Below are 26952 nucleotides of genomic sequence, written 5' to 3'. Positions count from 1 at the left end.
GAGGCTCGGGGTTCTTCGTGTTGCTGGTGATGATGATCCATGTCGGGTAAAAGAAGCCTCTAGCCACGAGGACCGGGACCCAGCTTGTGGTCTGGGCCGGGATAGCGAACCGTGTCTAGTTCTGCCGTAGCGAGGCTAGATCAGCATTCAACACCAAAGTGTAGGTTGTGTTATGTTGTGTTGAGTTCTTGAATAAATAGTGTTGCTCCCAAGACAACGTCTGCGACTCAGTTGGACTCACTACATATTGCTTGATTGTATTTCTATGCTTCCACATGTACGATTCTCTGTCTTCACCAACTCCACTCTGGCCATCGTTGTGAGACAGAGGCATGGGGGAGGCCATCATGCAGCAGTGGACTGACAAAGGGCTGTAGATGTACACAAATTGTATAAATTCACTGTTTTGCATTCTACATGCTAGGAAATAGAGCCACATAATTCTTTCGTTGAATTGTGACCCCAACCAATTAATGACAACAGATTAAACTACATGGCGCGTGGTGGCGGCCATCACAATAGGACTTAGCCTTTTAAAAAACCCAGGTCTCTCATGGAATGCTGTTCCATGCGTCTCAGTGGCTTTAACATGCTGGTTCAATAAAGGAGACTGGTACTGAATGGTTTGACTTTCTTATGCTGTACACGTACACGTCAACTTGTCAGGTGAATGTGATGCATGTCTAAGTGAGACACACGCTTGGTCCTTGTGCCAGGAATGTCTCAAATGAGCTTCCTCTCTGCCATGGACGCGGACCATGGCCTTCCGACGGGGTGAGACACTACCGGTGCAGCCATTATTCATTTCGCTCAGGCGTCCCCGGGAGCTCGCCGCTTCTGTGACCGAGGCGCAAGGACAGGCGCCATCGCCACCATGGCGATGCATTCCTCCCGTTACCAAGTGGCAGGGCGAGCACCGCGGGGCACGGCCACTCCAGCCTCGGCAAAAACAATCGGCGGCGGCGGTGGGAGGGGCGGTGCGGGGATGAGCTATGATGGCTCTTCACACGGCCACCATCAGCGGCAGGCGGCAAGAATGTTTTTTTCTGCAGGTTGTATTACGTAACGGTTAAAGAGACCTTTCTCTGATGCGCGATTCTATCACACAATGGACACGAGGCTGATGGATGAGCAAAGGCACTTGTGGCAGCTTAAGCGATGACAGCTTGAGATTAGTCAAGATTGTCAGATTTGCATAAATGCATTAACGGTCTATTGCTGCACCTCTCTGCTCGTTCGCGAGTGAGATTCAGAGCACGGGAGATACAGGTGGCGCAGGGCGGATCCGTGACCCAAACTCGATAATGCTCACCACTCCCAGGGGGCATGGGGTTACGGGGTCACAGGCCAGCAGTGTCCACCACCAGATCATTACACTCCCCCTAATGCACGTAACCAACTCCTCAGTGAATTAACAAACCCTGGTCTAACATCGGCGAGTCAATCGCTCTCCTTGCAGGCTGCTCTGGGCAAACAGGCAGAGCCTCTTGTCAAGCCACAATTATTCGGTTGACACTTGACCGATTACAGTTGCGGCAACCATGGCCCAGGGACCTGCCAGCACCACTGTGGTCACACCGCACCTTCCGCCTGGCCAGCACGTTACCCCCCCACCGCCTCCCCCGTGCAAAGGGTAAACGTGAACCTAACGGTCACCCCAACGGGGGGGGGGGGGGGTGCAGCCGCCACAATGCCGTAGCGCCGAGGCGAGCAGCGACACACGGTGTACAGTACCTTTGTGGAGAAGAGCTGGTGGCAGGATGCACTGACATGAGATGTCGGTGAGCAAACCGGTAGCGCTCGGCGTCGATGGCAAACCGTCGCGGCAATAGCAAGCGGCGGGAAGCGGCGTCGGTCCTCCCACCTCGGCTTTTGTCTTGATTCCTCTGCCTTTGTTTGTTTTGTGGGGGTTTTTTTTGTCTCCCTCCCCCTCCCCACTCAATGCCTGGCTCGTAATGAATCGGCCAGGCCGAGTGCGCTACTACGGAGATCCAGGAAACGTCTGTCCGTGCGCCGCACAGCGAGCCTCGCAGCAGCCCTGCCTGCACCGGTGGGGCGAACCATTGCGCTCACGTCGGAGGGGGATGGGGGGAGACGGGTGGGGAAGAGGCAGTGGTGTTGGGGTGCAAAGGCTGCCTGTGCGCACGCATCGTGCGTTCTGCACACCCAATGAATATTTAATCAATTAAATATTAGAAATTATTAATAATATTACTACAGGCACGCCGGTGTGTGCCGGCCGTATAATAGCAACGTTGGCAGCCGAGGCTGTGATTGTCGGCGACGTTCGTAAGGGACCCCCACGGAATGTTCCCAGTGGCTCCCGCTGCGTTTGCGGTAAGAATACCCAAGGGCCCCGGCCGTCACACAATAGCGAGCCGCCACCGCATACATGGCACGGCAACAAGAGGCCCGCTTCCCTCCCTGGCCCCACAGCAACAGGCGAGTCTGGGCCTCCTCACCATCCCCTCACTCAAGACAGGCCCCTCCGGGCCACACCTTTGCTCCAATCAGATCCCCGCTGTCCGGTGTCACCGTTGGTGGCGTTCGAGCGTTCCTGACAAACAATTCGTTCCTTCATGCATTATCCCTAAGCCAACAAACGCACCTCGGCGGAATGGCGATAATCGCATTCCAAGCAACTGGCCTCCTTAAAAAAAAACAGAACAAAAATGCATTTGTGTAGGCTTCCCTCAGGCCCCGACACAAATATGCTGAATGCGATATGAGGAAAATAAGGACTTACTTATAGGGTGATGGCTAGAGATTAAATGATTCACCACCCCTCACTGCCCCTCCTCCTATTTATTGTGATGTAGGGTTCAGATTTCGAATTAAGAATCAATAAAACAAATTTTTTACAAGGTTGTCTAATTCGTCAAACTATCCAAATTGTGCTATTGGCATTGTGCCAGATGAATACATTATTTAGAACGCTCACAGAACTGTGCATTGGCCGCCTCCTCCCTCATGTTATAGAAAGGCTCTTGGATGAGATATCAAAGAACTGCATCCGAGATCCCTGAAAGTGACATTTTATTCACACAATCAGGCAGTTCTTTGCCACCTGCCCTGCTACAGTGAGAAACGTTTAGAGAGAAATATTGCATGACAGTCAAACCCATACTCTTGGTTCTTTCGATAAAGTCACGTAGGTAGAAAAATAACAGATCACGACGTTTCGATTGCAACACAAGCAATCGTCATCGGGTGGGACAACCACAGCTGACTTTACCGAAAGAACCAAGAGTATGGATCCTAGCAGTCACGAAAACTTCAAGTCAAACCTATATTGAAAAAAATTCTCAAACCTGGCATTTAGCCAAATGAACTGCAAAAGAAATGAGTATACGACCTGGCTGAGACCATCAACTACTCACTACACCTGCGAACCTTGTTTAATAACAGGCAGCTGAAACCAGGAATCGAACTCAGGATCTTTATGTTGTAAGCTCAGCACTCTGACCTGAGCCACCTGGCCACCTCAATTATTTTATTAAAAAAATTGTAGTGTATGACAGCTCCACCAGTGGCTGAAAAGGTTATGTGAAAAATGTACATGCACCTGCATACAGGCAGACCGTCGCTTAGTGCGACCCCATAGAACGTCGAATCATTATCGCGCTCTTTGTCCTGGAGAAAGTTTTTACAAAACATAGTGAAGAAAATAAAAATATCAAACACTTACGAGTAATAATGCTCAGAACTGGCCAAGGAAATGTACCCGCCCACATCATCCGCTCAGCCTAAGAGAGCGAAGTATGCTGAACCGACCAGACACCCACCCCCCCCACGATTCGTGGCCAGATGACAACTCACGAGACTGGGATAGAGTCTCACCTAAGAGCAACTTCGCCACAGAAATTTAGACGGAAGGCATCACTAAGATCACAGAGGTCCTGGAGCTCTTCTCCGCAGCAGCTCCAACAACCTCGTCTCCCACTGCTGCCTTGCAGGAGTACGGTAAAATGAATTTGTAAGTACAGTCATTATAATAAGTACTGTCATTATAATACATTATTTTTATTCGTGAGAAATAATGTTTACCATCTGTTATTAGCACTATTACCGATACTCTAATGAAGCCCTCATATATTGCTCATACGAAATAAATAACGCTGTCAGGAATGCATCCCCAAATATACAATGGTACAATGACCCATTTCAGCGCTGTGCGGATGAGCGCTCACTTCTCCGCATGTTGAGCGCTAAGCGAAGTCTGCCTGTACTGTATACACGAAATAAAAATATACCAACTCAGACTTAAATAATTCAATGCATAATGCATTGTGCGCTTAATAATCAATATTAATTAATGAACTGGAAACACTATATTTAAGCGCTAAGAACAAGCAAATCCTAATGCTAATTGGTGAATCGTTCCTGGCCTAACACTGGCCGACGATGGCACCACCGTGCATGGCACATGGTAAACACACACGGTGACAACTCCTCATGTCGCCGAGCTTGTCGCGTTACCGAAAGGGGCACGCACGCAGACCTCTCTCACCGCCGATAAAACACCAGCACCATCGGTCCAGAGCCCAGAGTCATTAACGACAGCCACTCTTGGACGACACTCGGTGGCGACGGACAGCGACACGCACCGAAGACTAGAGCTGCACGACAGGATGGTGGCTGTGGCGGCAGCTGCTGCTGCCGCTGCTATACCGGGCGAGACCGTGGCACCAACGACGATAGGCGCCACGCTAGAGTGTGGACCGCCCCATTCCCGGGAGATGAGGGGTAGGGTGACTACCAGCGGGGGGCCCGACCCACTGGGGACTGCAGGGGAGGGGGGGGGAACTCGGGCCAACAGCAACGCAAACCCCACCATGTCCCCTCCCGTCCAGCCCTGCCTTGCCAGGCGAGCCCATTGGCCAAGGAGGAGGCGGCCGGAGAGCCGGCACTCTGATGGATGGGCCACGTGTTTGGCGCATTCGACAGGTGGAAGCGAGTAGCGTGGGGGTCCAGCAGACCCTGCTCCTTACCAACTCGTTCGTGGCAGACAGCGAACGACTCGTTCGCTAGCTCGCCCCAATGGCACCCGAAACATTTAGGCACATTTTTCATCATCAAGAGAAACCCCTGAATTTTGACGCAGTGTAAAATAAAACCACCGCAATTGGATTATATTTTACAGACGGGTTTCATGAGACTTGCTTATTAAATAAAGCTCGGGTCGAGCATTTGAATTCACCACGATGACCGTTTACCCTCGTTTTGTTTCAACATCACTCCCCATGGTGTACAAACACAAAGCTCTCTTTCTTTTAGCCACACACGTTATTTTCATTTTTAGATTTACAAAAACCACAGGTGGTGATTTTCTGCTTTGAGTGACTTCACGCAAATTCCTGCATGAAGCCAACAACCAAGGCTGGCACGATAGGGATTAGGGTGATAACGAAAAAGGATTGTCCGATAAAAGCCGGAACGGATTCGACTGCTCTGCAATCTCAGTGAGCACCACCACATGGGTAGATACCTTCGCTGCGTGTGAAAGTTCTGCCACCGTCGGTGCATCCCAACGCTCCACATGCCTTCTGGACAAACTACAATGAAACAAAAAAATGGAAACCGGACTATAGGGAGGAGAGAGACTAAAGACCACAATGCTGTGGGATGCCCTGTGGTGTTAGATGCAGGGGCATCCCACAATTCACAAGGACGTAAATTCCAGTTGAAGGCTAACGTGCTCGAGAGACAAACGAGGAGGTTCATTCGGCTTGCGGGCAACCATTGGGCAAGGGACACGGCCAGAACTGTGCTAATGCTAAGTGGGGAGCATTGCAGATGGGGGAGATACAGAGACACACGCATAGAACCTGAGACAAAGAAATACATGCACAGAGAGACAGGAGAAAAACACAGAAAGATAGAGACACATCGATAAAGATCAACATAGAGATGGACACAGAGATATGACACACGGAGAGCCTGAGACAGAGAACAACAAGAGATGTGGAGTGATATAGATACAGAGGCATGGAGAGAGACACGTAGAAAGAGGCATGGAGAAAGGCAAAATGAGAAACACGACGAAACGTGGAGACAGACAAAGAGAGAGATACGAAGCAAGGAAATAATTACGTAAAGAAAGAACCGAGGAGAGACAAAGAAGCCCAACGTGGGAGAAAGAGCACATGTTGAGGGCCACTGCATAAAGCCCCTGTGCACATCGCACACGTGGGTATCAACGGCACATGGACACAGCACACAGGTGTGGTGCTGCCAGATTGCCCCACACCGGTGACCTCACTTCGCGGAGCCAGGGCCCTGGGCAAGTTCCGCAAGCATTTCACGAAACGGCCAAGTCTTACAAGCCTACCCGTGACAATTCCACACACCCGTGCACGAGCAATGATACGGTTAGATCTCCAGAGCGATGTTTTAACCACAACAACGAATACTTAGGGTGGAACGATGCATTGCTTACAGTTGAGCGGTGACCATAAAAAGCATGATACAAGGTAAAGGTGCAGCCCTGCAGTTGCTTGTTCACGCCACTGCTAGTGGATGGAAGACCGACCACTAGAGTAAGATCCAGAGAGGCACTGTAGAGAGTATTTTGGCCTACTTCTCTACACTGGCCAGACATCTTCAAAGGGGTGGGAGTAACCTACACGATGGACCCACACCACACACGACCTGCCAATCAACTTCTTGTGGTGTACCCATTAATAACCGCTGGGTGGACGAGGTTGTGAGGGGGATTTACGAAACTTTCCCATTGTTTACGCTGTCGTGGAGACCTCTGAATTTCAGGTTCATGTCATTTCATTTTTTTCAGTTTCATTTATTTGGTATAGCCCTGTGAGCCATTCAGCTCTTGAATCGGGTGCAACCGCAGCAAACAAAAAACATCTTAAAGTGACTATGCGCAAACAGAAAAATCCAGGAAAAAACTGCAAAGTCTTCCAGAAAAAAAGCACCGTACACCAACGCTGTGCAAAAGTCCTAGTGGGATGCAAGTCAAACAACAACAACAACCACAAGACAACTTAGATTAAAGCCATCATTCTAACTCCTCCGTGCTATAACAAACAAACATGGCCAAACCAAAAAACTTTTTGAAATCACCTAAATAAAGCCGGAAGCAATGCAACAGTGATCATAGGAACTGTGTCCGAAATTTCACAATAAACGACAAACAACATTGCTAGTCCACTGCACCACGGCACCACATACGTGTGCTTTAAAGATGATCGCTTCATTGGAACACTTCACAAGCCACCGTTGACAGTTTATATTGTATCACTTGCCCACATATGGTCACAATGAAATTAACAATTCACTTTTTTCATCCACTTGATTCACCTACTCTCAAGAGAAGCCACTCTCTGGGTAATGAGACTGTGTGGGCTATCCAATTTTTTTCCAGGACACACTCAGTTGATTCTTACCGCTCACGATATATGCGTCAAATCACGCATGTGTAGGGGTCTTACGGAGGAAATATGTGTAGAGCTGATATGTATGGGATCCTACGGGAAACTAGCACAGTGGGCGGGGCTACGTCAGTGCACGGACAGGTGCCCTCTACGACGTCCGCGCTTCGGACGTTACGATCCCCCGGGGCCCCACCCCTCAGGGAGGGGGATGTATAAAAGGGGAATGTATCGGGGGGCTAGGGAGAGTTGGGTTAGCTAAGAAGAGAAGACGGAAGACGTCCTAGATAGAGCCCTGGTCTCCCCCTGGTACGCCGTCCTTGTCAGGACCGCGCAGGCTCGAGCCAGTGGCGTGGTGCCAGAGCCAGAGCCAGTGCTGGTCTGGACTCTGAGTACCGGGCCCGACTGACCAGTGTCGGGCCAAGATAGCCTCCCCTAGTCCACGAGAGGAGGACTCTGAGGCAGGCTAGGGTTAGCTAGGAGGTGTGTCCTCAGATAGACGGGTGAGGGGGCCAATACCCCCTCAAGTGTGTATGTCACAACGTTTGGTGTGTAATAAACCTCAGTGTGCCTCAACCCCGGGTGTCGACCTGTATTCGACGGTACTACACATGTAAGAATCACTGCTTCTCCACTCGCATATGTATAGAGTGGTAGAGAGTGGCTGCAGTTGTTAATGCATTACACCATCAATCTGTTTAACCGGAGTTCCATTCCCAGCCATGGCTTTACATCAGGAGCGACAGATAACTTAACCGGTCCCAGCCTCCCCCAAACTCGCACTCTGACCAGCGTGGTGAAGTATGGTCAAACAATCACCTATGAGTGACCCACGGAGGGGTCTTCATCCATCGATGGTTTGACAAAGGGCTGTACATTGTGAATGCTATATGTTGTAATGTGGTATAACATCACAATGTTTAGTAAAACACAGGACTCTTCAATCAAACTGCGACTTTGGATAGTAACAATTTACCAAACCAACAGATGGGGGGAGGGGCTGAACCATGCTACCCCAACCAAATAGCCCCACGCATTCATCGCAGGATGCCTTCAGTACCATGCTGCTCCAGTGAGCCACGAGAAGACACCGAGAACGAATTTAGCAAGGGGAGACGCACACACTGCACCTGCCGCGCCAAGCTCACGCAACCAAATAAAATCATGCGAGAGCTGAGCTTTGTTAACACCTGAGTATGTTAGCTGTCATCTCAAGCGAAACGTTGTACACAATTGGCAAAGTTTTGCTTGCTTTTCAACATTCAGGTTTGCTGAAAACGAAATAAATTGGCATGTTTTCCGTGTGACAAACTTGATTTGATTGGCTGTCGCCTGCTAGATGGTTACATTTTAAAAAACGTACATTTACCTACACGATCTAACTCAAAAAGAAACTGATTATGAATCATGAATCAAATCCAACACTTTCTGTAAAAATGACGAGGCAATCCATCACAACAGCCCGCAATGCATCTTATGATCATTCACAGAGTGCTAGCTTTGAATGACCGTTGCCTCTCAGCAAGTGCTAATAATGGGGGTCCCCATAGTGTAAAGGTACAAGTCCCTTCCATAAGTGGACTCAGGGTGGCACGAGGCATCAGTGAACAGTTCTCTTTTTTGTAACTGATGCGACCTATTGAGGAAATAAACAGTCTAAAGCGGTCCTTTGGTTCACCACTGCCTGATGGTATGGCGACGTTTTCAACCCTTTTTGAGTTGGTCGCCGTCAACAATAACACAGCCACACATTCAGCTCTGGCGAGTTGGTGATCTAGCCAAGGCTGAGAGCATTGTACATGCGATGTCGTGGTCACGTGCCCATGCATGCAAGGCACATATATGGCAGTTAAACCTTCCTGCTATTTGCGAGCACTACCATCATTGTGTGCTGTTATTTCAGCTTGCATCACTGTTTGAGTTGAGAGACGGAGTGGCAAAATAATAACAAAACAATTTAAATTTAAATGCGTAAAATAGGATTCTCGTGATCCACAATGGACCAATTAAAGCCCCGGCTGTTGCCCCGGGAGTGCACGCCTGCTACAAATAAAGGAAAGGCTCGGGGAAGAGAAGCCAGTGGCCATTAGTGGTACTCCGGCACAGCGAAGACACAACCGCCAGTGTTTTCAGCCTCTTCACGCACCACCAACAACAACCATTAAAAGTTTTTATACGTTTATATTTCTATCACGGTTACTGAGCACAAGCCCAAAGGCTCTAAACGCCAAGCGGCCAGAAACTAATAGCACTAACAAAGCTCAGATAGGTGAGAGTTGACACGTTTCTTTGAATATGAGCAAGGTTATAATAAGGGCTTGGGAAAAAGAGACGATGGGGAGGAAATTCCAAAGCGGAGCAGTGCGAGTGAAGAAGCTTGGAGACAAGTGTTGTGACCTGCAGTGTGGTGGATGAGCAGTGTGGAGGAGACGAAAGTCAGCCTGGTTGTGGAGTCTCCAGCATGGGTGGAGGAATCTGAGTAAATTTCACGTTAACAGCAATCATGGCGTCTAAACGCAATCGCGTCTTCAAGACGCTTTACAATAATGGAAACGTACGTTTGGATGAAAAAAATGAAGATGTGGGGTGGCTGTCAAGGCTGAGAATCATGCGTTGTAATAAATAATATCGGGTAAAGCACTGTCCGCGATAACACGTGAGATGCGTACGCAGGCCGAACCAAGACTGAGGTGCGTGGGTAGCATCTAAAAGCATCCAGCAGCATCCCACCTTGTGTGATGCTACGCCGAGGCAGCCATACAACCTCTTATTCCTACTCGCGCAACTTAGATCCATTAACTTGATTGCGTTATATCCAATTCACATTCGCGTTATAAAAATGTGTTCCCCAATACATGAATCGCGTTATAACCAATTTGCGTTATGAAAACACCCGTTATAAGAGAACAGACTGTACTGGGCCACAGCCTGAGACGAAGCCATTGGGTGCCCAGCACCCACAACAAACTGAGTCACAGGGGTGGCAAGGGCAGTCTCGGCAAACTCAACAATTGCACGTGGACCTCGCTGCACACACACCTCACCTTCCCAACGTGGGAAAACATGTTTACATTTCGAGAAAACTTGGCGATGCAAATAGCCCGGGGTGTAGCATCTGCCTTTGGCAAATCACTTAATTCCCCAATTAAAAAAACATGTCAATGAATAAAAAGATAAATATAGGCTAGTGATGCGGAATGGTGTGGAGGGAGGAGGGGGTAGGGGACAGGCGAAGAGGGAGACAAGCCAGCAAAGGCTCATGTCACGTCTGCGTACAGTGCGGCGCACGTCGATGGCACATAATGGTCGATATTTTTTTTTTTAAACCCCATAAAGTGAAAACACATGGTGCCTCTGGGAACTCTATCTTCTCTGCTCATGCCCCACTAAATGCCAGAGTCTGTGTTGGAGGTAATTTGCATGTCCAATTGTTGTGTTTATCTTCAATGCGTCACATTAGCTAGGTTTGCACGGCTTCATAAATAAATGCATGATATTAGTAAAGCCTTTATGGTGCTAATTTGAATGCTCGCAAAAATGTTGGGCCGACAAACGGTAATTTGTATAAATGACTTCACAGCGCTAACCATATTTGAGCTCTTCATTAAGACCATGTCCTTCCAATCACATGCACATGGCCCTGCAGGTTTATGACTGTAATGCATTTGAAAACAGGCGCAAAAAAAGACATAAGATACTAGTTTCCAGAAGCTGAGAATTTAAATACATTGGAATGAATGAAAATTACACTAATTAATTAAATGTAGAACCCTCCGCCAGTCTAATTAACATCGTGTGTGTGCCGTGTTAATAGAGTTCAGAGTAAAAATCGAAGGGGCATCTGTGCAAAATGTGACACGAGTCCTGTGACATGCCTTCTACGCGAGCCACGAGTCCAAATCAACATGCATTAACACCTAACCCTACACACACTGAACCTAACCCTTCACACACGGACCCTAATCCTCCATACACCGACCATATCCCTGCACAGAAAATCATACATCCAATGACCCTAACCCTACACAGACTAACTCTGCACACAAAAACCCTACAGGCTGACCCAAACTCTTCACACACCAACCCCCTTCATACTGACCCTAATCGTACACACACTAACAGTGACCCTGCAAACAAAAACCCGACACCCGCAGTCCCTAACTCTGCACAGAAAATCATACACACACCGACCTGAACCCTACACCCACTGACCCAGACACTGCAACACAATAAACCTACACTGATCCTCAACCTACACACAGACCCTGACCCTGCACTCTCTGACCCGAACACTGCACATCTTTACCTGACACTCAGACTCTAACCAAGCACTCACTAACCCTACTCATACTGACCATAACCATGCACACAATCACCGACCCTAATTCTACACATAATTACCATAACCAAGCACACACTCTTACCTTTCCACACAAGACATGAACACAAACTCAACATGAGTTAAACATAAATGTGGAGCTCAAATTAAATGGTGTAATTTCTCTACATTATAGTTGCACAAACAGAAAGTGTTGTTTGGCTGGATGGAGTCATATAGTCATCGTGGTAACCTGGATTAATTTTGTATTTAAGTGATGGCTTGGACAATTTGTATGAGAAAACTGAATACATCTGTATTTGTTAATGTAAATAACACACTTGCATTCATTATTATCTCACATGTTCTTATTTCCACCTTATTACCTTCTGTAAAATTTTCTGAACGTTTTTAATCATAGGCCAAGCAAGCACCTTTCCTTGCCTAGATTCCCTGCCGGGTTCCCTGGGATAAGCTTCCAGGCGAAAGGGAAGGGTCGGGGCCAGGGCCCCCACTTTATCACAGAGCAACGGGCCGTGATTGAGTTTAATGGCTCAGCAGTGTGCAATTGTGTTGCAAACAATTGCACAACATAGCATGTTGCTTAGCATTTGAAGACAGCAACTTAATTACCCGTGAGAGAGATGAAACACCAAAAATCGGCTTAACATTTTTATCACCAACTATGATGAATCCACTGCTGAATAGAGGCCTCCATGGACCATCACGATTTATGGTTTTCAGCAACTAATACATTCACTTAGTAAACTGCATGCAAACCGATTACAAACCACGATCTCCCAGTGTGGACGTGCTTCACGCGATCCACAAACACAAAATACACCAGCCCGTAACCTTGACCATAACCCTAAACTAGCCATAAACTTTCTGTCCACAGGTAGTAAACGAACGGAGCGCTACGCTTTCCTTCAGAGGTACTGCCTGATTTCCTGGACGGCGGTCTCCGTGGCTGTCACCAAGTGGCTGAGGGGACAGCTGCCTCAGCACCACGCAGTGGGATTCATTTCAGCCGCTTTTGCCCAGGGTCGGTAACTTTGGCAAATATTTCCCCACTCGGCGCACCACTTCCAGAATCTCTTGCTATGGCGGTAGCTCCTCCAGACTACGTGACCTGTACAAATATTTGATGAGAAATTAAGGCCTGGCACCACAGAAGTGAGACACCGATTGCCTTTCATTAACACGCGGAGGCTCGACGAGGGTGAACCGTCTCATTCCATCTGGCTCGGCGTCGATCATAGTGGCACACTGCCCGTCAATGCACACCATCGGCTGCCGAAAAGTGTGGTGGGCGGTTCCAACCTGCAAGGTTAGCGCGACACGTAAAGTAGGCCATCAATGCCAGTTGATCTGCCTCCATCGATCTGACCGGCTCCCAGACCGGCTGTGTGCGAGGTCACCCGGCACCGGAGGAGGCCCCTGGGCTGCACGTCAAATAAAACGATTGTGTGATTCATTGGCGGCCTCAAGACACGGAGTGACGACGTTGACGAGGGGGAATGGTTGCATCGCACCCTGCACACCGAAGTTCGACTCGCACCAGAAACTGGTTGCACACCGTGCGTTGGTCGCCATGTGCAAATGCTTAGATCATTGTCTGCGACGTGTGGGGGGAAATCGAAGCGGAGCGGACAAAAATAACACCACTGCGATTGGCAGAGTGCAGACGAGCATTGCCAGTCGTTAACGGAAATGGTGGCTGCACCCACGGCTCCATACTGCTGACCACAAACACCGCGTGTTTATTTACACAATTACTACGATGCACCAAATCCGTTTGCCTAACGGCAGCACTGACAAGGCTGTTTAAGTCGCGTTGGAGACGATGGGCGGCTTTGGCACAAACGAGCGAGCATCGCACCAGATTTGCGTTCGGCCACAGGTCACGCTCGCGGCACAATGCAGAGAGAGTAATGGTGATGCTATTTATGGCACGGGCCGTCCAATCGGCAAGCCACAGCACCAGCGTGCAATCTGCCAGCTGTCAGTCTCAATCTCATCACACCTGCCGGAGGCTGGGTCGGGGGTTGGGTTTGGCGACGGAGGGTGGGGGACGAGCTGTACGAGAGGAGGGGGCACGTACGCTCACACGCATATAAGCGCCTGCGTACGCGCAACAAGAGTGCTCGCGCACGCGGCGAGCGACCAGCGAAAAACTGGACCACGCGGCCCTGCCCGAGGCCGGCAGGTGTCACGCCACCTCTGGGCCCTTGCTTGCACCATTCGACGTCCCGACTCCAGTTACGACGTCCTTATGCATCTTGGCAGCTGTGCGCCAAAGTGCTGCACATGTCAGCCGTCAATGTGATGTGACGACCGTCCTGTACGTGTGCGTGCGTGCGCGGGTACGTGTGTGTGCTGTGACCGGTTGTTTACACATAGAACAACGTGTACGGATGGGGAAATAAGATTGCGCTTGTTTACCCAGGAAAGGTTCACTGAGCCTCAAGACTATTTTCAGGAAGGTCCTGCTAAGTATTCGCAGTAAGGGGCGACGTCTATGTTTCCAAATTAAGTAATTGGTGGTGTCATTCAAATTTCGATCATGACGCCAGCACGCAACGGCCTACCCTTTAAATGTCAACACAGAAACGCTAACGTCCGCTGTGAAGCAGGCAATGCGTGGTAATTCATGGTTAATACACAAAAGTAGTGATTTATGGTTAATGCACACTAGTAGTAACCATGTGAATGGACACGTGTAAAGGTGGGAGCCACTGTAGCCTAAACGCTGTGCAGCCATTTTATAAAAAAAATGCATCGCCGCGTAATATGGGAGTGTACAGAAACGTATCAATAGTCGTGGCCTAAACTGTAAAAACTGTTCTTCATCAACGAGGCGGCTATTTTAAGATCTGGACGGTTGTCAGCAGCACGATGGTTAAATATGGTTATGAGCCGCTGGCCAGCAGATATCCACAGTAATCCTACCCAAGCTCGTGCACAGAACATGTGCATAGGCCATCACACCTCAGGTGTACTTGAAACTCACCGCAACAATCACAAGCGCATCCTCCAGCCCGCTCCTGTGCAACAACCGCATCAACATCTCCCGAGCGCGACGCAGCTGTGCATCGACGCTATCTTTTTCCCGTCAACGGGTAGTACTTAAATGCTTCTAAACACGACGCAAAGGGCGTTTCGCTTCAACTAACCCATGCCCCGTGAAGTCATCGTAGTCCCGAGCAGGCCTAAATAAACACAAACATTAAAACGACACCAAGAGAGAAATTTAATGCACACAAAAACCCCTTAATCTGCCCCAAAAGCCGTAAGAATCCATAGCGTATGTTGTACTTCTCTCGCACCGTACGTAGCCAACTATGCTAATCGGAGGTGCATAGGAAGGCCAACAATCTTGACTTAAAGCTTTCGTGACTGCAGGAATTCATATTCTTGGGTCTTTCCGTAAAGTCACGTAGATAGGTTCAAAGAAAATAGCAAAAAAAAGAACAAAAAACTACGACGTTTCGATCGCAACACAAGCAATCATCACCAGGAGAAAAAAATAGCTATTTGTTTTCCTGATGACGATTGCTTGTGTTGCGATCGAAACGTCGTAGTTTTTTGTTCTTTTTTTTTTGCTATTTTCTTTGAACCTATCTACGTGACTTTACGGAAAGACCCAAGAATATGAAGGCCAACAAACTAAACACAAATATCAGTTGTAAATAAACGAGTTTTCAATCTAGACAGGCCCATGAGACTTGTAAACACCCCGAGGAGTCGTGCAGAGTCACAGGTGGTCTTCAAGGTAGACACAACACAGAACAAATTGCTCTTAACTGGTAAACACAAGACATGTTATTAGCTACCCCTCCTCCTCCTCTCACAGTATTTTGATGAATTGACAGGAATCAATGGCTGCTCCATTCAAACCCGTTTGTCGTCCCATGTTTACGGTCTGGGACGCGTGTGATGCGCCCGAAACGTCGTGATTTATTTTATTTTATACCTACGCGACTTTACCGAAAGAACCAAAGAGTCTGGTTCATATTGTCTCAGTTTTTTTGTCTCGTTCGTGCAGCTTTGTTCCCTATGTTAGAAGTAACTTAGGATTGGCGTGTTGTTTTGCGTACATAATACTAACCTGTAAATGACTTGAGTTTTACAAAGAGTATATCGTGCATGTACGGACGATATTTGATTTTCAATTGATGCATTGATACAGGCTGGTTTGAAAGTTCATTTCTGAAACAAGCAAAAAAACACTTCTAAATCACAGTGAACCCAGTCTGGTGAAGTCATGAGAGTGATACGACTCTAAATTATTTTTCTTATCAAAAAATTGGTGTTGGACAGCCTTGGACACGCGAAGCTTTGCTGTTTAACCACAACAATTTTGGGCGGCATTTTTCCCTGAGCAGACCTTAGAGTAATTAAACAGACAAAAGGTTGTGAAACGCTGGGACGCCACCAAGAACTTGGCGAGCCACGAGAGAACCCAAAGCATCAACATAGAAGGCAACAAGGCATGAACTGACTTGTAGATTAACGGCTAGGGTGACAGTACTAGACAACTTCACAGTACACAGGCCTCGGTGTTTATTGTATCAAACAACTGCCTAGTATTCGTGTAATTGCTTTGTGGTTTTCCAAGTGCACGTGGGATGCTCAGTTGCAAGCTAGGTGGCATAAAATAATGAATATGATGGTTAGACATTACATTCATTTAACAAATTAGGGGTGTGATATCCGATTGGAGTAAATGGATGTGTTTAATGATGACGTCAACGACTACTTTGCAAACGCAGAGAACGTTACCTTCTGTGAAAATCATACAAAAAAATACATCGATACGAAAACGTGTGATCGGGTTTTTATATATATGGGGCGTTAATTGTCATGCGCTGCGAACTTCCACCTGAATCACCGCCGTGCCAATTTGGAGCCTTGGCGCAGTGCCCGGTCAGCTAGTTGGTACAGACAGAGGCACGCCAACTATTCCGGTGTTGCGGCACAGGGGACACCGACAAGTCAGACAGTGCACAAACTCGACATGACCCATGCCAACATGCACCCGCCACATACCCACGGGGACCCCACCAACCGTGCACCAGGGTCGCAAAGCTGTGGGGTGTTCCATTCATCCACATTGGAGGCAAGGCGGGTAACCGGCATGTGACGGAGCGATTGACCGGCGTGTGGGCGTTGCATCGCCCTGTGATGTACTCAGCTCCGGTTTCTGCGCCAAAGCTGCCATCTAGTGGATAATAGCGGCCCTTGCCACGGCGATTATTATCCACTGCATCCACCACCCCTCAGAATGGCGGTGGTGTAAACGCCACAAATAATTTGCGACCAAAAACTGAGGAAGCCACACGTTGCTATGGGAAGACATGACAAATGGTTGAGGCGGATTAAACGAACCAGCCAAATGCGAGCCATCACCCTATCGCTAAACAGCCAGACAATCAGCCACGAGGACTCCCCTTTCCACTGGCCCAAATCCTATCCCTCGACCCACTTCCGGCACGTAGCCATGGCACCCTTTCTGACCGACCATGTGTTTCCTGATCAGTCTCGGTGCTCACAGACTCACACAGTGTGACGTTTGGAAATAAACAAAGTACGCTTCAACGCAAAAACAAACTAAAACTGCTCTTCTCGCCGATGGCCCAAATTACAAATTAATGGGAATGACCCATGGCTTGATAATGCCACAGCGAGTACTTGAAGCCCAGAGTCAGATGAAGCAGCCTCACTCAATTTCCGAGTTCACTGCTCGAAACGTCGTCGTACGTTGATGTTATATCTGGTCATGAAAAGTCTTTAGGTGAGCTCTATTGGCCAGAATTAAAAAAATGTGAATAGCTTTGTAAATATGACACTGTTAACGGGTGGTGTTGGGTTAGTGACAAGAATTTTGGCATGTATACTTCCAAGTGGTCGACATTTTAAGCTCTTCTGTTGTAGGTACACACCTAGGCTGTGAATCTCAGACTGTCCACACGAGTTTTGAAGCTTAATGAGAAAAAAAAACTTTCAAGTTAGTCAACCAAGTGATTATGGAACTATACTGAAGGCACTGACATACATTTTAAAAAAACAACTATTACAGCAAAATCTTTTTTCAAAAACAAAGTCTCAGACTCGTGCATGATAAGCCCAGACACACAGCAGAGGTACGGGATGTATCTATAAGAGCCGCCTGTCTCTTGGAACGCATCTTCGTTTAAACCGTGCTGCTGCACACAGTGTGGGTCCTCATCTTTAATTAAAGAGTTGGGCTGAACGTGCGGAACACTATTCATTCATCGCAGGAGCTGCGAGGGCCCCGCCGACCGGGCCTGTGCAGACACGTGCCCAAGCCACGCCGACGTAAGCGCTGCTTGCTCGGAAATTAGCTTCTGCACCACGGAGCCGAGCAAGTATGTGTGAGCTCACCGCTCTGCCGCCGCCACACGGCAAACGTGGCGCAACGTGCAACTCGTCGCTCGCCGCGTCACGCCGACCCTCCGCAAGGCCCCTCCGGCCCGTGCCGTCCCGTGCCATTCCAAACCAACACAAGAACCTCCTCCTACCCCGCAGGCCACCGGTGGCAGAGGCGGAAAGTCACGCGACTTCTTTTCAGATGTCTAATTTCTTATTCAATTGCACCGCGGAACACGTGGCATCACTTAAAAAAGTGACAACGATGCAAGAGGCAGTGGTGGCGAACTCAACATAGCACTGCCGCCCCGCTCCGAAATCGCCACGTAAGCCGCTGCAAAACTGTTTCTGGAACACAGGCCGATGTCGTGCAGCGGTGGTTCAATAGAAACGCAAGAGCAACCCAGTTAATTTTCAGTCACCCTCGTTATTATCATAGGCTGGTTACGTGAACGCATCGGTGAAAGGTGAGCGGGCAACGGCGAACGTAACGTACCCGCATGGACACCGCCTTTGTTGATAATGGAGCTTCGACCCCGGAGTGGGGACAACGTTGCAGGAGCTCGGATGATTCTAACCGGACACTGTATTAATGCTGCATGCGGATAAAGGCTTTCAATCGTGCAACAGACCAAAGACACGGGAGGATTGATCATGGAGTTCATGACAAGCCCGTGGGCCTTGGCCGCGTGTTGAACCAAGGTCCCATCACCCCCCGTGCCGTTTAGAGCTGAAGTGACAACACTGCTGCCCATAAAAATAAAAGTACAGCAAGTACAGCCAATCTGAATCGTTAATGGGACCCACAAGGTGATGGGTGAGTTCGTTAGACACGTATCGATTCATGCTACCAGCGAATCAGTGTGGGAATTCAGTGTCAACATTCGATTCAAGAATTGATTTTATTTTAAACCATTGTGGTGAATGTCGTGCCTCCCGTGGCTACAGGATTCATGTGAACCCAATTACACACAACAATTACAAAACTAAAATAATTGATTTTGCTGCATCTGTCATGAGTGGAACAATCAATGTTAACTATGAAATTGGGAAAAGGGGCAAATTTGGCTGGAATTAGGGTTAAGGCTACCAGATTGATTTAATGTTGCACTACAGCTCTCTACAGAGATAAACGTCGTGAATAGTTTAGTTGTGCTGTGTCACAGTTTAACCTTACTTCAGGTGCACGACCGCCAAAGATGATCGTCACAATGCGTCAGCGTTTACCTTCCTCACTTAGGGTCTGCACAAAAACACTTTATATGACAAATGGGTTTTGGAGCTCTTTAAGAATAATGAATAAAGGGTACAAAAAGATCTATGATAACAGACCAAGTATGTTTTTATGTTATGGTCTACTCTGTATATGCGGGTATATGAGCATGTCTTTGGCATGTGTGAGTATATGTTTCCGCGCATGTGTATTTATGCGTGCATGTACATGCGAGGGCATTATGTATATGTTGTGTGTACGTGGTGATGCAGTTCTTAAAAGTACTGTGCTTCGATTCCACCAGCGACCCAAGTTTGATTCCCGCTCACGACCAATAAGAGTGGCAGAGAATATTTGAATCGGTCCTGGGACTCACTTAGGTTGACTTGGCCTTAAATAAGTACCTGGTGCAGTGTGTAAACATCAGTATTGGGCAGACAAAAGCAGCCGGGTGTGATATTGGCCACCTACCCCCTCGTGTGCCGTATCAGTCTTCATAGGTGCTCGCTAACAGCACTTGCCCCAACAGTCTGTTCAGGCTAAACGGGGAATCTTAGTCTTTGTGGGCGAAGGTTTGCACATGCGAGTGTTCACGTGTCAGTGAGTGGCGGTCGCGTACGTTTGCATGTGCACGAGTGTTGGTGTAAGCATGTGTGCGCGTGTTTGTATGTGTATAACGAATCATCATTGAAGAGCAACACGCACGTACAGCCCCCGAGAAGCAGAACCTAAATCCCCACGAAGAGAGTCTTCGCCTCATCTCACAAACACAGCCGCCATGGTGGCGGTGTTCAGTAAACAAACACAGTGTAACAAAACACTCCTCCTTGTAACCGTGATCTGTACTCTGAAACGTTATTCATTGTTACCGGGGAAAATACCTTGAAGTGCATTCTTCATCCGATACTGGAGCCACTCTGAAAGGAAAGAGAAACAGACAGTGAGCACACAGCCGGATCATTCAGCCTTCACTGCATGCGTGCACTTACCACAGCAAAATAAAACTGAAGAGTTTTCAGAGACAGGCGTACACACAGCGGCAGGCATGGGCCGCGTGCGTGTGCACGCGCTGGCTTGCGATAGCATCGCCGCCTCGCGATAGCGCTGCCGTCGCCACATGACACATGTACCAGTCACCATACCCCCATGGCCGGCATTAAGTTTTAATCTCCTTGAGGTCCAGCGAGCTCTAATTCAGAGATAAAGATACGACCCCGTGCTCGGGTGACACGTACAGTACAACTGTTTCCACTGCCCACATTGAAGGCTGTTCTTCAATCGAGCAACTCGGAAATCTCAATTGCAGTCGACAGAGCCACTCCCCAAGCTCAACGTCCACCTGGGCTGTCATCAGCAGCATGGTGTTAAGACGTTGTTAAGACACCCCAGATGAAGCCAGCAGGAACGTTTCCGATGCACAAGCATAACGATCTGACCGGATACTCTTCCATCGGCTACAGAGGCCGTGAATGGAGAATTTTAAAAACCAGCCGCAATCGCTCCCCCACACCCCTGCTCAGACCCAGCACGCGGTGCCATTTCCCAATTTGATCAGGGTTGTCTGTCCTCGCTGGGAAGCTGCTTTTATTGGCCGGAGCACACCCAGGACCAGTGTTGCATGAATTGTATAACTGTAATGCGGTGCAACCCGGAGACTGGGAACACAGTGGCTTGCTCGCCCCACCAGACAATGGCGCCTGACCGCCAGACACGCACTCTCACGTTACCCCAGCAATAAAGGCCTTATCCCCAGCGAAAAAAATAAGATTCTCCAAGCGAGCGTTCCGCTGCATTTCCTTCAGCTGTTAACTTCCATTAACTTGTGCTGGCTTTCCCATGTGTTCTCGGGTTGTACCGCGTGTTGTTGGGCATGATGTCTGACGTTTCGCTCCACGTGCCAGGAGCCTCTTCTGGCACCAACAGCATGCAGCACAACCCAAAAACAAATGTGAAGGATTGACTTCTGTGCAGAAGGTTGAAAACGTCGACAGGCGGCATAATTTTGGACGCGAGCTACAGTCTCATTGACATTTACAACTCACAAGATTTAATCTGCTCGAGCGCTTTTACAGGCCCGATCAATCGGTTGCAGACAATGTGTGCCCGCTTTCAACTTAAGAACCCACGCATCTGTCATGGGCTGTTTCACTCGCGTGCAACTTTAACAAGTGCTGTGCGCTTCCCAGGGAGCCGCAGTGAATGCGTGGCGTTTCATCTCATCCTCATTAAAAAAAAAACGTTGAAAAAACAATAATTAAAAAGTCACGAAAATAACTGTGCTGTGAAATGGGCTTGGTGATGTCAAAATCTTTGTTCAACGTGAAATCGTCCATTGTGAGACCAAACGAGTCTGCCTGGGTATTCAGGTGCCCCTGCATTAGGTGTGCCCAATCAACTCACCTACGGCAGTGTTCATGTTCGCGTAACGCTCATCCACACAGCTCCCATTGTTATAAGGAGCTGCCCTGGTGTAATTATGAGCACACTGGGCTTGAAATCTAGAGGTCTCCGGTTCAATTCCACTTACTGGTATTGCAATTGAAACAATGGGGCAAAAGTTTCTCAAATGCCACCCCCACTCTTTCCCCCTCTCTTCCAGCTTTATCCACCCAAGCAGTGTAAATGCATACACTAGCGGGTCACGTGTGGTGGTGAGGTAAAGTGTGGGTAGGCCCACCTCTTCCAACATGTCTGGTCAATGTGGAAGAGTAGCGAACATACTACGCGAGAGTTTGATCTCGAGGAGGCCCGTCTGCCAACAGTACAGTGAGCCAGCAATTGCAGGGCCAACCCCTCCTCCTCATCCCCCCGCGATTCTGTCACAATTCGGCACAATTCTTGTTTTCATATTACTAGTGGCTGGAGGGGTCACGAGAGCCCATTATATATGATTGAATAAAACTAATTTTTAAATCCTTTATATTAAGTTCGCTTGCTTGCTTGCTTGCGTGCTTGCTTGCTTGCTTACGACCGTGCAAATCTTTCGGTCGTTTTTTAACCCACTTCCCGTGATCCAATCGAGCTGACATTATCCACAGACTCGTTGTGCGTGACAATTAATTTTCGTGAACATTTTTTTCCAAAATTTTACACTTTAGGGAATTTTTTTTTAAATATTTAATTACCAATTGCTTAATGCTGGCAGACAATCATCTGACCCATAGGTGGCAGCCATCTCAAGCCAGAGGACGAGAGGACTCTAGCCGCCACGCATATAAAGGATTTATAGTGAAAAACTTTGTTTTTACGGGTTAATTTTTTACACATGCAATTGGATGCATGTGTAGTGACATAGAATCGGTCACTTAGCAGCATAGCGCTTGTTGCTGGCAGGGAAGGGGATCTGCAGTTATAGCAGCCCTGACTGACAGCAGGTCACGTGATAAACCAGAGAGAGGGATGTAGGGGAAAGGTTATGGAAGGGGCACATCGAGAACCTGCTAGGAGGTTCCAGAAGATGGGGGTGGCCAGGCCGGACCAGGCCACACTGACAGTATGAGAGGGGCCACGGGAAGGGACCTCGGGGCTGTCGTTTGGAGTGGGATCCTGTCGTGCTGCTGGAGTCTTCGTCGCCATCTTCACCATCTCGGCGTCGCCAGTCAGGCAGTCTGCCAGCTGTCCTGACTTGGTACCATAGTTGCTAAAGTGTGAAACGTTAAGGCTGTTAATAAACAGTAGCGTCTCTGAGTCAGTAACTACACATGTGTAGAGGAGTGAAATACGTGGTGCGCAATTAACCGAGGGCAACTGAGGGCAAACAGGTGCGCGTGTGCAACATGAGGTTGCACGGACAACCACCAGTTGTTAAGGGGGCAAAGCAGGTGCTAACGGGGTCAACCGGTTGTGCATGTTGAGACCGGAGGTGTTGCCAGGGAGATGGGAGATAAGGATTGATTGATGGGCCAACAGGCGCCGGCCTGGCAAAAGCTTAAAGAGACGCAAGAGAGGTCTCAGATAATTAGCAGAGGGAAATAAGGGTGTGTGCGTGCGCGGAGAGGGAGTTGTTGCCGGGGTCGAAGAGTGAAGCGCCGCTGCCGCTCCAGCCGTCAACAGGACCTCAACCCTCACTCCGTCACCGGGCGGGTGTTGGCTGATCCCCCCGCCTGGGACAGACGGGTGAGCGGGTCTGAGGGAGCGTAGGTGAGGGCATCGGTGGAGATGTACAGTTGCTGTGTGCGGAGAGGCTGTGTGCGGAGAGGCTGTGTGCGGAGACGTTGTGTGCGGAGACGCTGTGTGCGGAGACGCTGAGAGCAGCGCTGCCGAGTGCAGGATAAGTGGAGGTGGAAGGTAGATAAGAGTGGGGAGAGGTTAAACATAAGTGACCGTATAGATAGTTATAGAGATGCCTACAACTGGTGCAAGAATAGGTGAATAAAGTGTAAGCAGGTGACTTGTTACAACGTGTCAGTGTGAGTAATTTTAAAAGACACTACACATGTATACTGAGCTTAAGAATCAACGTTCTTTCTGAACCGATGCATCACTCCACTCTGAGTAGCTATCTACCAATCTTTAGTGGTGCACAAGCACAAATCAACAAAAAAGCTCGCCATTCGATATTAACAGAGGTGGTGCTAATGACAAACATGGGGACTATTTTCTTGATTTTCACAACGAAAGCCAAATATGGATTGTTTGTTCCATATTGTAAAACTGACTTTTTATTTTCGCTTTTATTGTGTCCTTCGGGCTTCATTCAAGCAAATCAATTTAGATATTTAATCTGGCGTGGACTGGCAGGCATCTGCCTCGTTTGTGTCAACGCCTTGAGCTCTACGCAAGAGAACGACGGCACCCTGCACCACAGAAAAACCCAGCTCGTGGACCGTTTGGTCCCCCCCACAGAAGCAGAATCGGACCCGGTCACACACAGATGATGGACCGCAGGAAATATCAACCGTAACCGCTGGCAGCCCGGGAACCGGGGCACAGCATAGGGGAGAGCTCTACAGCACTGGTCAATAACGGCGTCCAAGGTTTGGGGGAGGGAATTTTCGTGTTTTTGCGGGCAAACCTTATATGGAAAATGCACGTCGGGCAGCTGTGCCTAATTGCGACGCAGACGTGAGCCGAAAAGACGCTATGCGGCGCAGATACCTAGGGCAAATTGCAGTAACGCGCTCGGCAGAGCAAAAAAACACAGCCTAATGAATGTAAACACTGCATGCTGCCCCGTATCACGTCAATGGATCTAATGTGAATATCATCTCTCCGTGTCCGAGGTTGTTATAAAAGAATGTGCTAAACGGAGCCTTTACAAACAAACAGGGCTATGGTAGAGGACGAGACACAGGGTGAGGGGACCTTGGAACCATCTCTCTCCCTCCAGATGTGGGCATCACGGGTGAAAATCGTACGAGAAATAATTAAATACTCATTTATTCTTCTTCTCACGACCACACGTGCCGAATTTTGTGGCGTGAGCATCGACTATTTGAAAATTCTGCCAATCACATTTTTACATGCAAATGTTACCTTGAGACTAATGGCAAGGAGCAGAGAATCAAACAGAAATACAATTCAGTAATGATCCATTTATTCCATTTTGAAACAAAAATCGTGACAATTCATCAAATCGCGTAGATTAATTATTACAAGCCCGGTGAGAATTACTGCCTGTTAAGTGTCAGTTGGGGCTCCCTGGGGGGTCTCTGCTCGTTGCAGGGCCGTTGGATTGAAGAGAGATACAACCACTACGCTCGCACATTACTCGTCTCTTGGAGTGTATTTTTACAGCCACCCCCCAACCTAAATGCAGCAATAAGCAATGGGGCAATCTCTCCCATAGCTGCGGCTCTCCCCGAGCTCCATCGCAGGCAAGCAAGACACTGGCGAACCTTCACAAGAGGGCTCGTTAAAGATTCCATCAATTCAGCCATTCACTGTGGCCAGACGAGATGCGAATCAAGGGGCAGGACAGGCCAAAGACAGAGAAATTCTTCTGCCTGTGTGCCCCCTTGTTCGCAAAAGCACGAAGCCCCTCACCACCCCATCCCACGCCGGGCCGTGCCGAACACAGGCTCTCACTGTACGGCCGCCTCGATGGCGCTGCACAACACAAAGGGGGCCACTTGCACGGCAGTGGCGCACCAGCTACCGGGCGACATACGTAAGCAGCCGGCGTCATTAATAGCGGTGCCATCGCAACCGCCACCGGTCTCAAGCAGAGCCCACACGATGCTGGGTGTCTAGCTGTGGCTCCCCTTATTCATATGTCGAGTGACAATGCACAGGGCACCTCGTACAGAATGGTCATAACTGTATTATAATCCAGCTGGGTGGTGTGGGGGTCAGACGGCGAGGCCCAACAATCAGAAGTTTGTAATTTCTAATTCGAGTCAGTGGAACAACCGAGCACTGCGAGCTTGATAAAAAGAGCATTACTTATCGCAGCTGTCCTACACCTAGACTCACACCTGTCATACCACAGGCTCTGGGCTGTGAACAGCAGGTGATCAGTGAACCCATCCTCTTTAAAATCAGTGTGACATTTGATTTTTTAATGTAAAAGCATTCACATGTCGGTACTTATACAAGGCAAGGCACTACTGGAATGTGTTGCTAACGGAGGTCCATGGCATCTTGCAGCAGAAGCCAAACGCCCAGCTCAGCACATGCCTCAGCGGGTGCCTTATATAGAGTGCACTTCACCAAAACGCATCTTCCCAGTGCCGCTGCACTGGAACCAGTGGCCGGTCCCACAGGCCAGGTATTGACAAGGCGGTACAGCGTCGAGCGTCGTTACATTGTAGCAATGCCAGGTGACGGCTTCCTGTGCCATGTGAGATTGACTCAACGATCGCATCCCCAGGTGATGTTCGAAAAAAAACCACTGTGAGATGTAAAACATCTTAATGCAAGATTCTCAGAAATATGAGTCTTGAGACTCAGTGAGGCTCTTCTCGGTCAATGATTGATGCTATAAAGAGATATGATGATGGAATGGCAGCCGTGTCCAACGAAACATCCACCGTGGAAATGTAGAAATTAAATCAGCTCTCGTTTGCAAGCAGTAGGTGGATTTTTACACTGCAGTACCATGAGAGATGCCAGCAGCTTGCGGGAGTCCTTCATCAAGCAGTGGACTGATCATGGCTGATGATGAATTAGACAATAGCTTCAAATTAAAAACACCCACAGGAGATTCCAGGTCATGTCTACAGCTCTGAGCCAGTGGTTGAAATCCCACATTACTCTGGGAAAGTGAGTCAATCTGAAGGGCACGATTGACTGAGCCCCAACGGGATGAGCAAGTCGACACTCGCCGGGACTTAATCTAACTTCTGAAAGACAAGCGCTCCACCGCCGTGCCACCAGACCACATTTGAAGTAAAAAGTGATAGCTTATCCAGCAAAAGCTAAGCGACTCGCACCACTGATCAATCATCACATTGAGAAATGTTTACTCTTGGCGGATCAGCACAGGTGTTTGCGACACAAAGCAATGGCAGACTTCGCAACGCTCCAAAATATCGAGTTCCTGTTGCCGTCTTGTTGCTAGGTGCTCACACGAGCAGATAAAACGCACAGCCGACGTGGTAGTGGCGATTGCCTTAAGAGTTACAAATGCCGTGTTGCCCCAGCCAAGGCTTTGACAATGATGGGGGTCAAAGGATGAACCTGAACCTGACAAAACT

At 48.6% G+C, this 26952-nt stretch overlaps 1 protein-coding gene across 4 annotated transcripts in view; it reads right to left on the bottom strand.

Annotated features, from left to right (window-relative positions):
• The window catches only part of LOC144943643 (SRSF protein kinase 2-like), a 70933-nt gene that overhangs the window by 40826 nt on the left and 3155 nt on the right, over positions 1-26952 (bottom strand). For 2 of the 4 annotated variants that reach the window (XM_078871309.1, XM_078871308.1), the window contains exon 3: positions 20197-20232. In XM_078871309.1, coding sequence (XP_078727435.1) covers positions 20197-20232 — 36 coding nt within the window. Of the gene's footprint in view, positions 1-1734; positions 2440-4510; positions 4645-20196; positions 20233-26952 lie in introns of those variants that run through there. The other 2 variants (XM_078871311.1, XM_078871312.1) reach the window with 2 other exon arrangements.

Source organism: Lampetra fluviatilis, chromosome 32, assembly GCF_964198595.1.
Source record: "Lampetra fluviatilis chromosome 32, kcLamFluv1.1, whole genome shotgun sequence".
Lineage (NCBI taxonomy): Eukaryota > Metazoa > Chordata > Hyperoartia > Petromyzontiformes > Petromyzontidae > Lampetra > Lampetra fluviatilis.
This window is presented reverse-complemented; position numbering and strand designations above follow the sequence as displayed.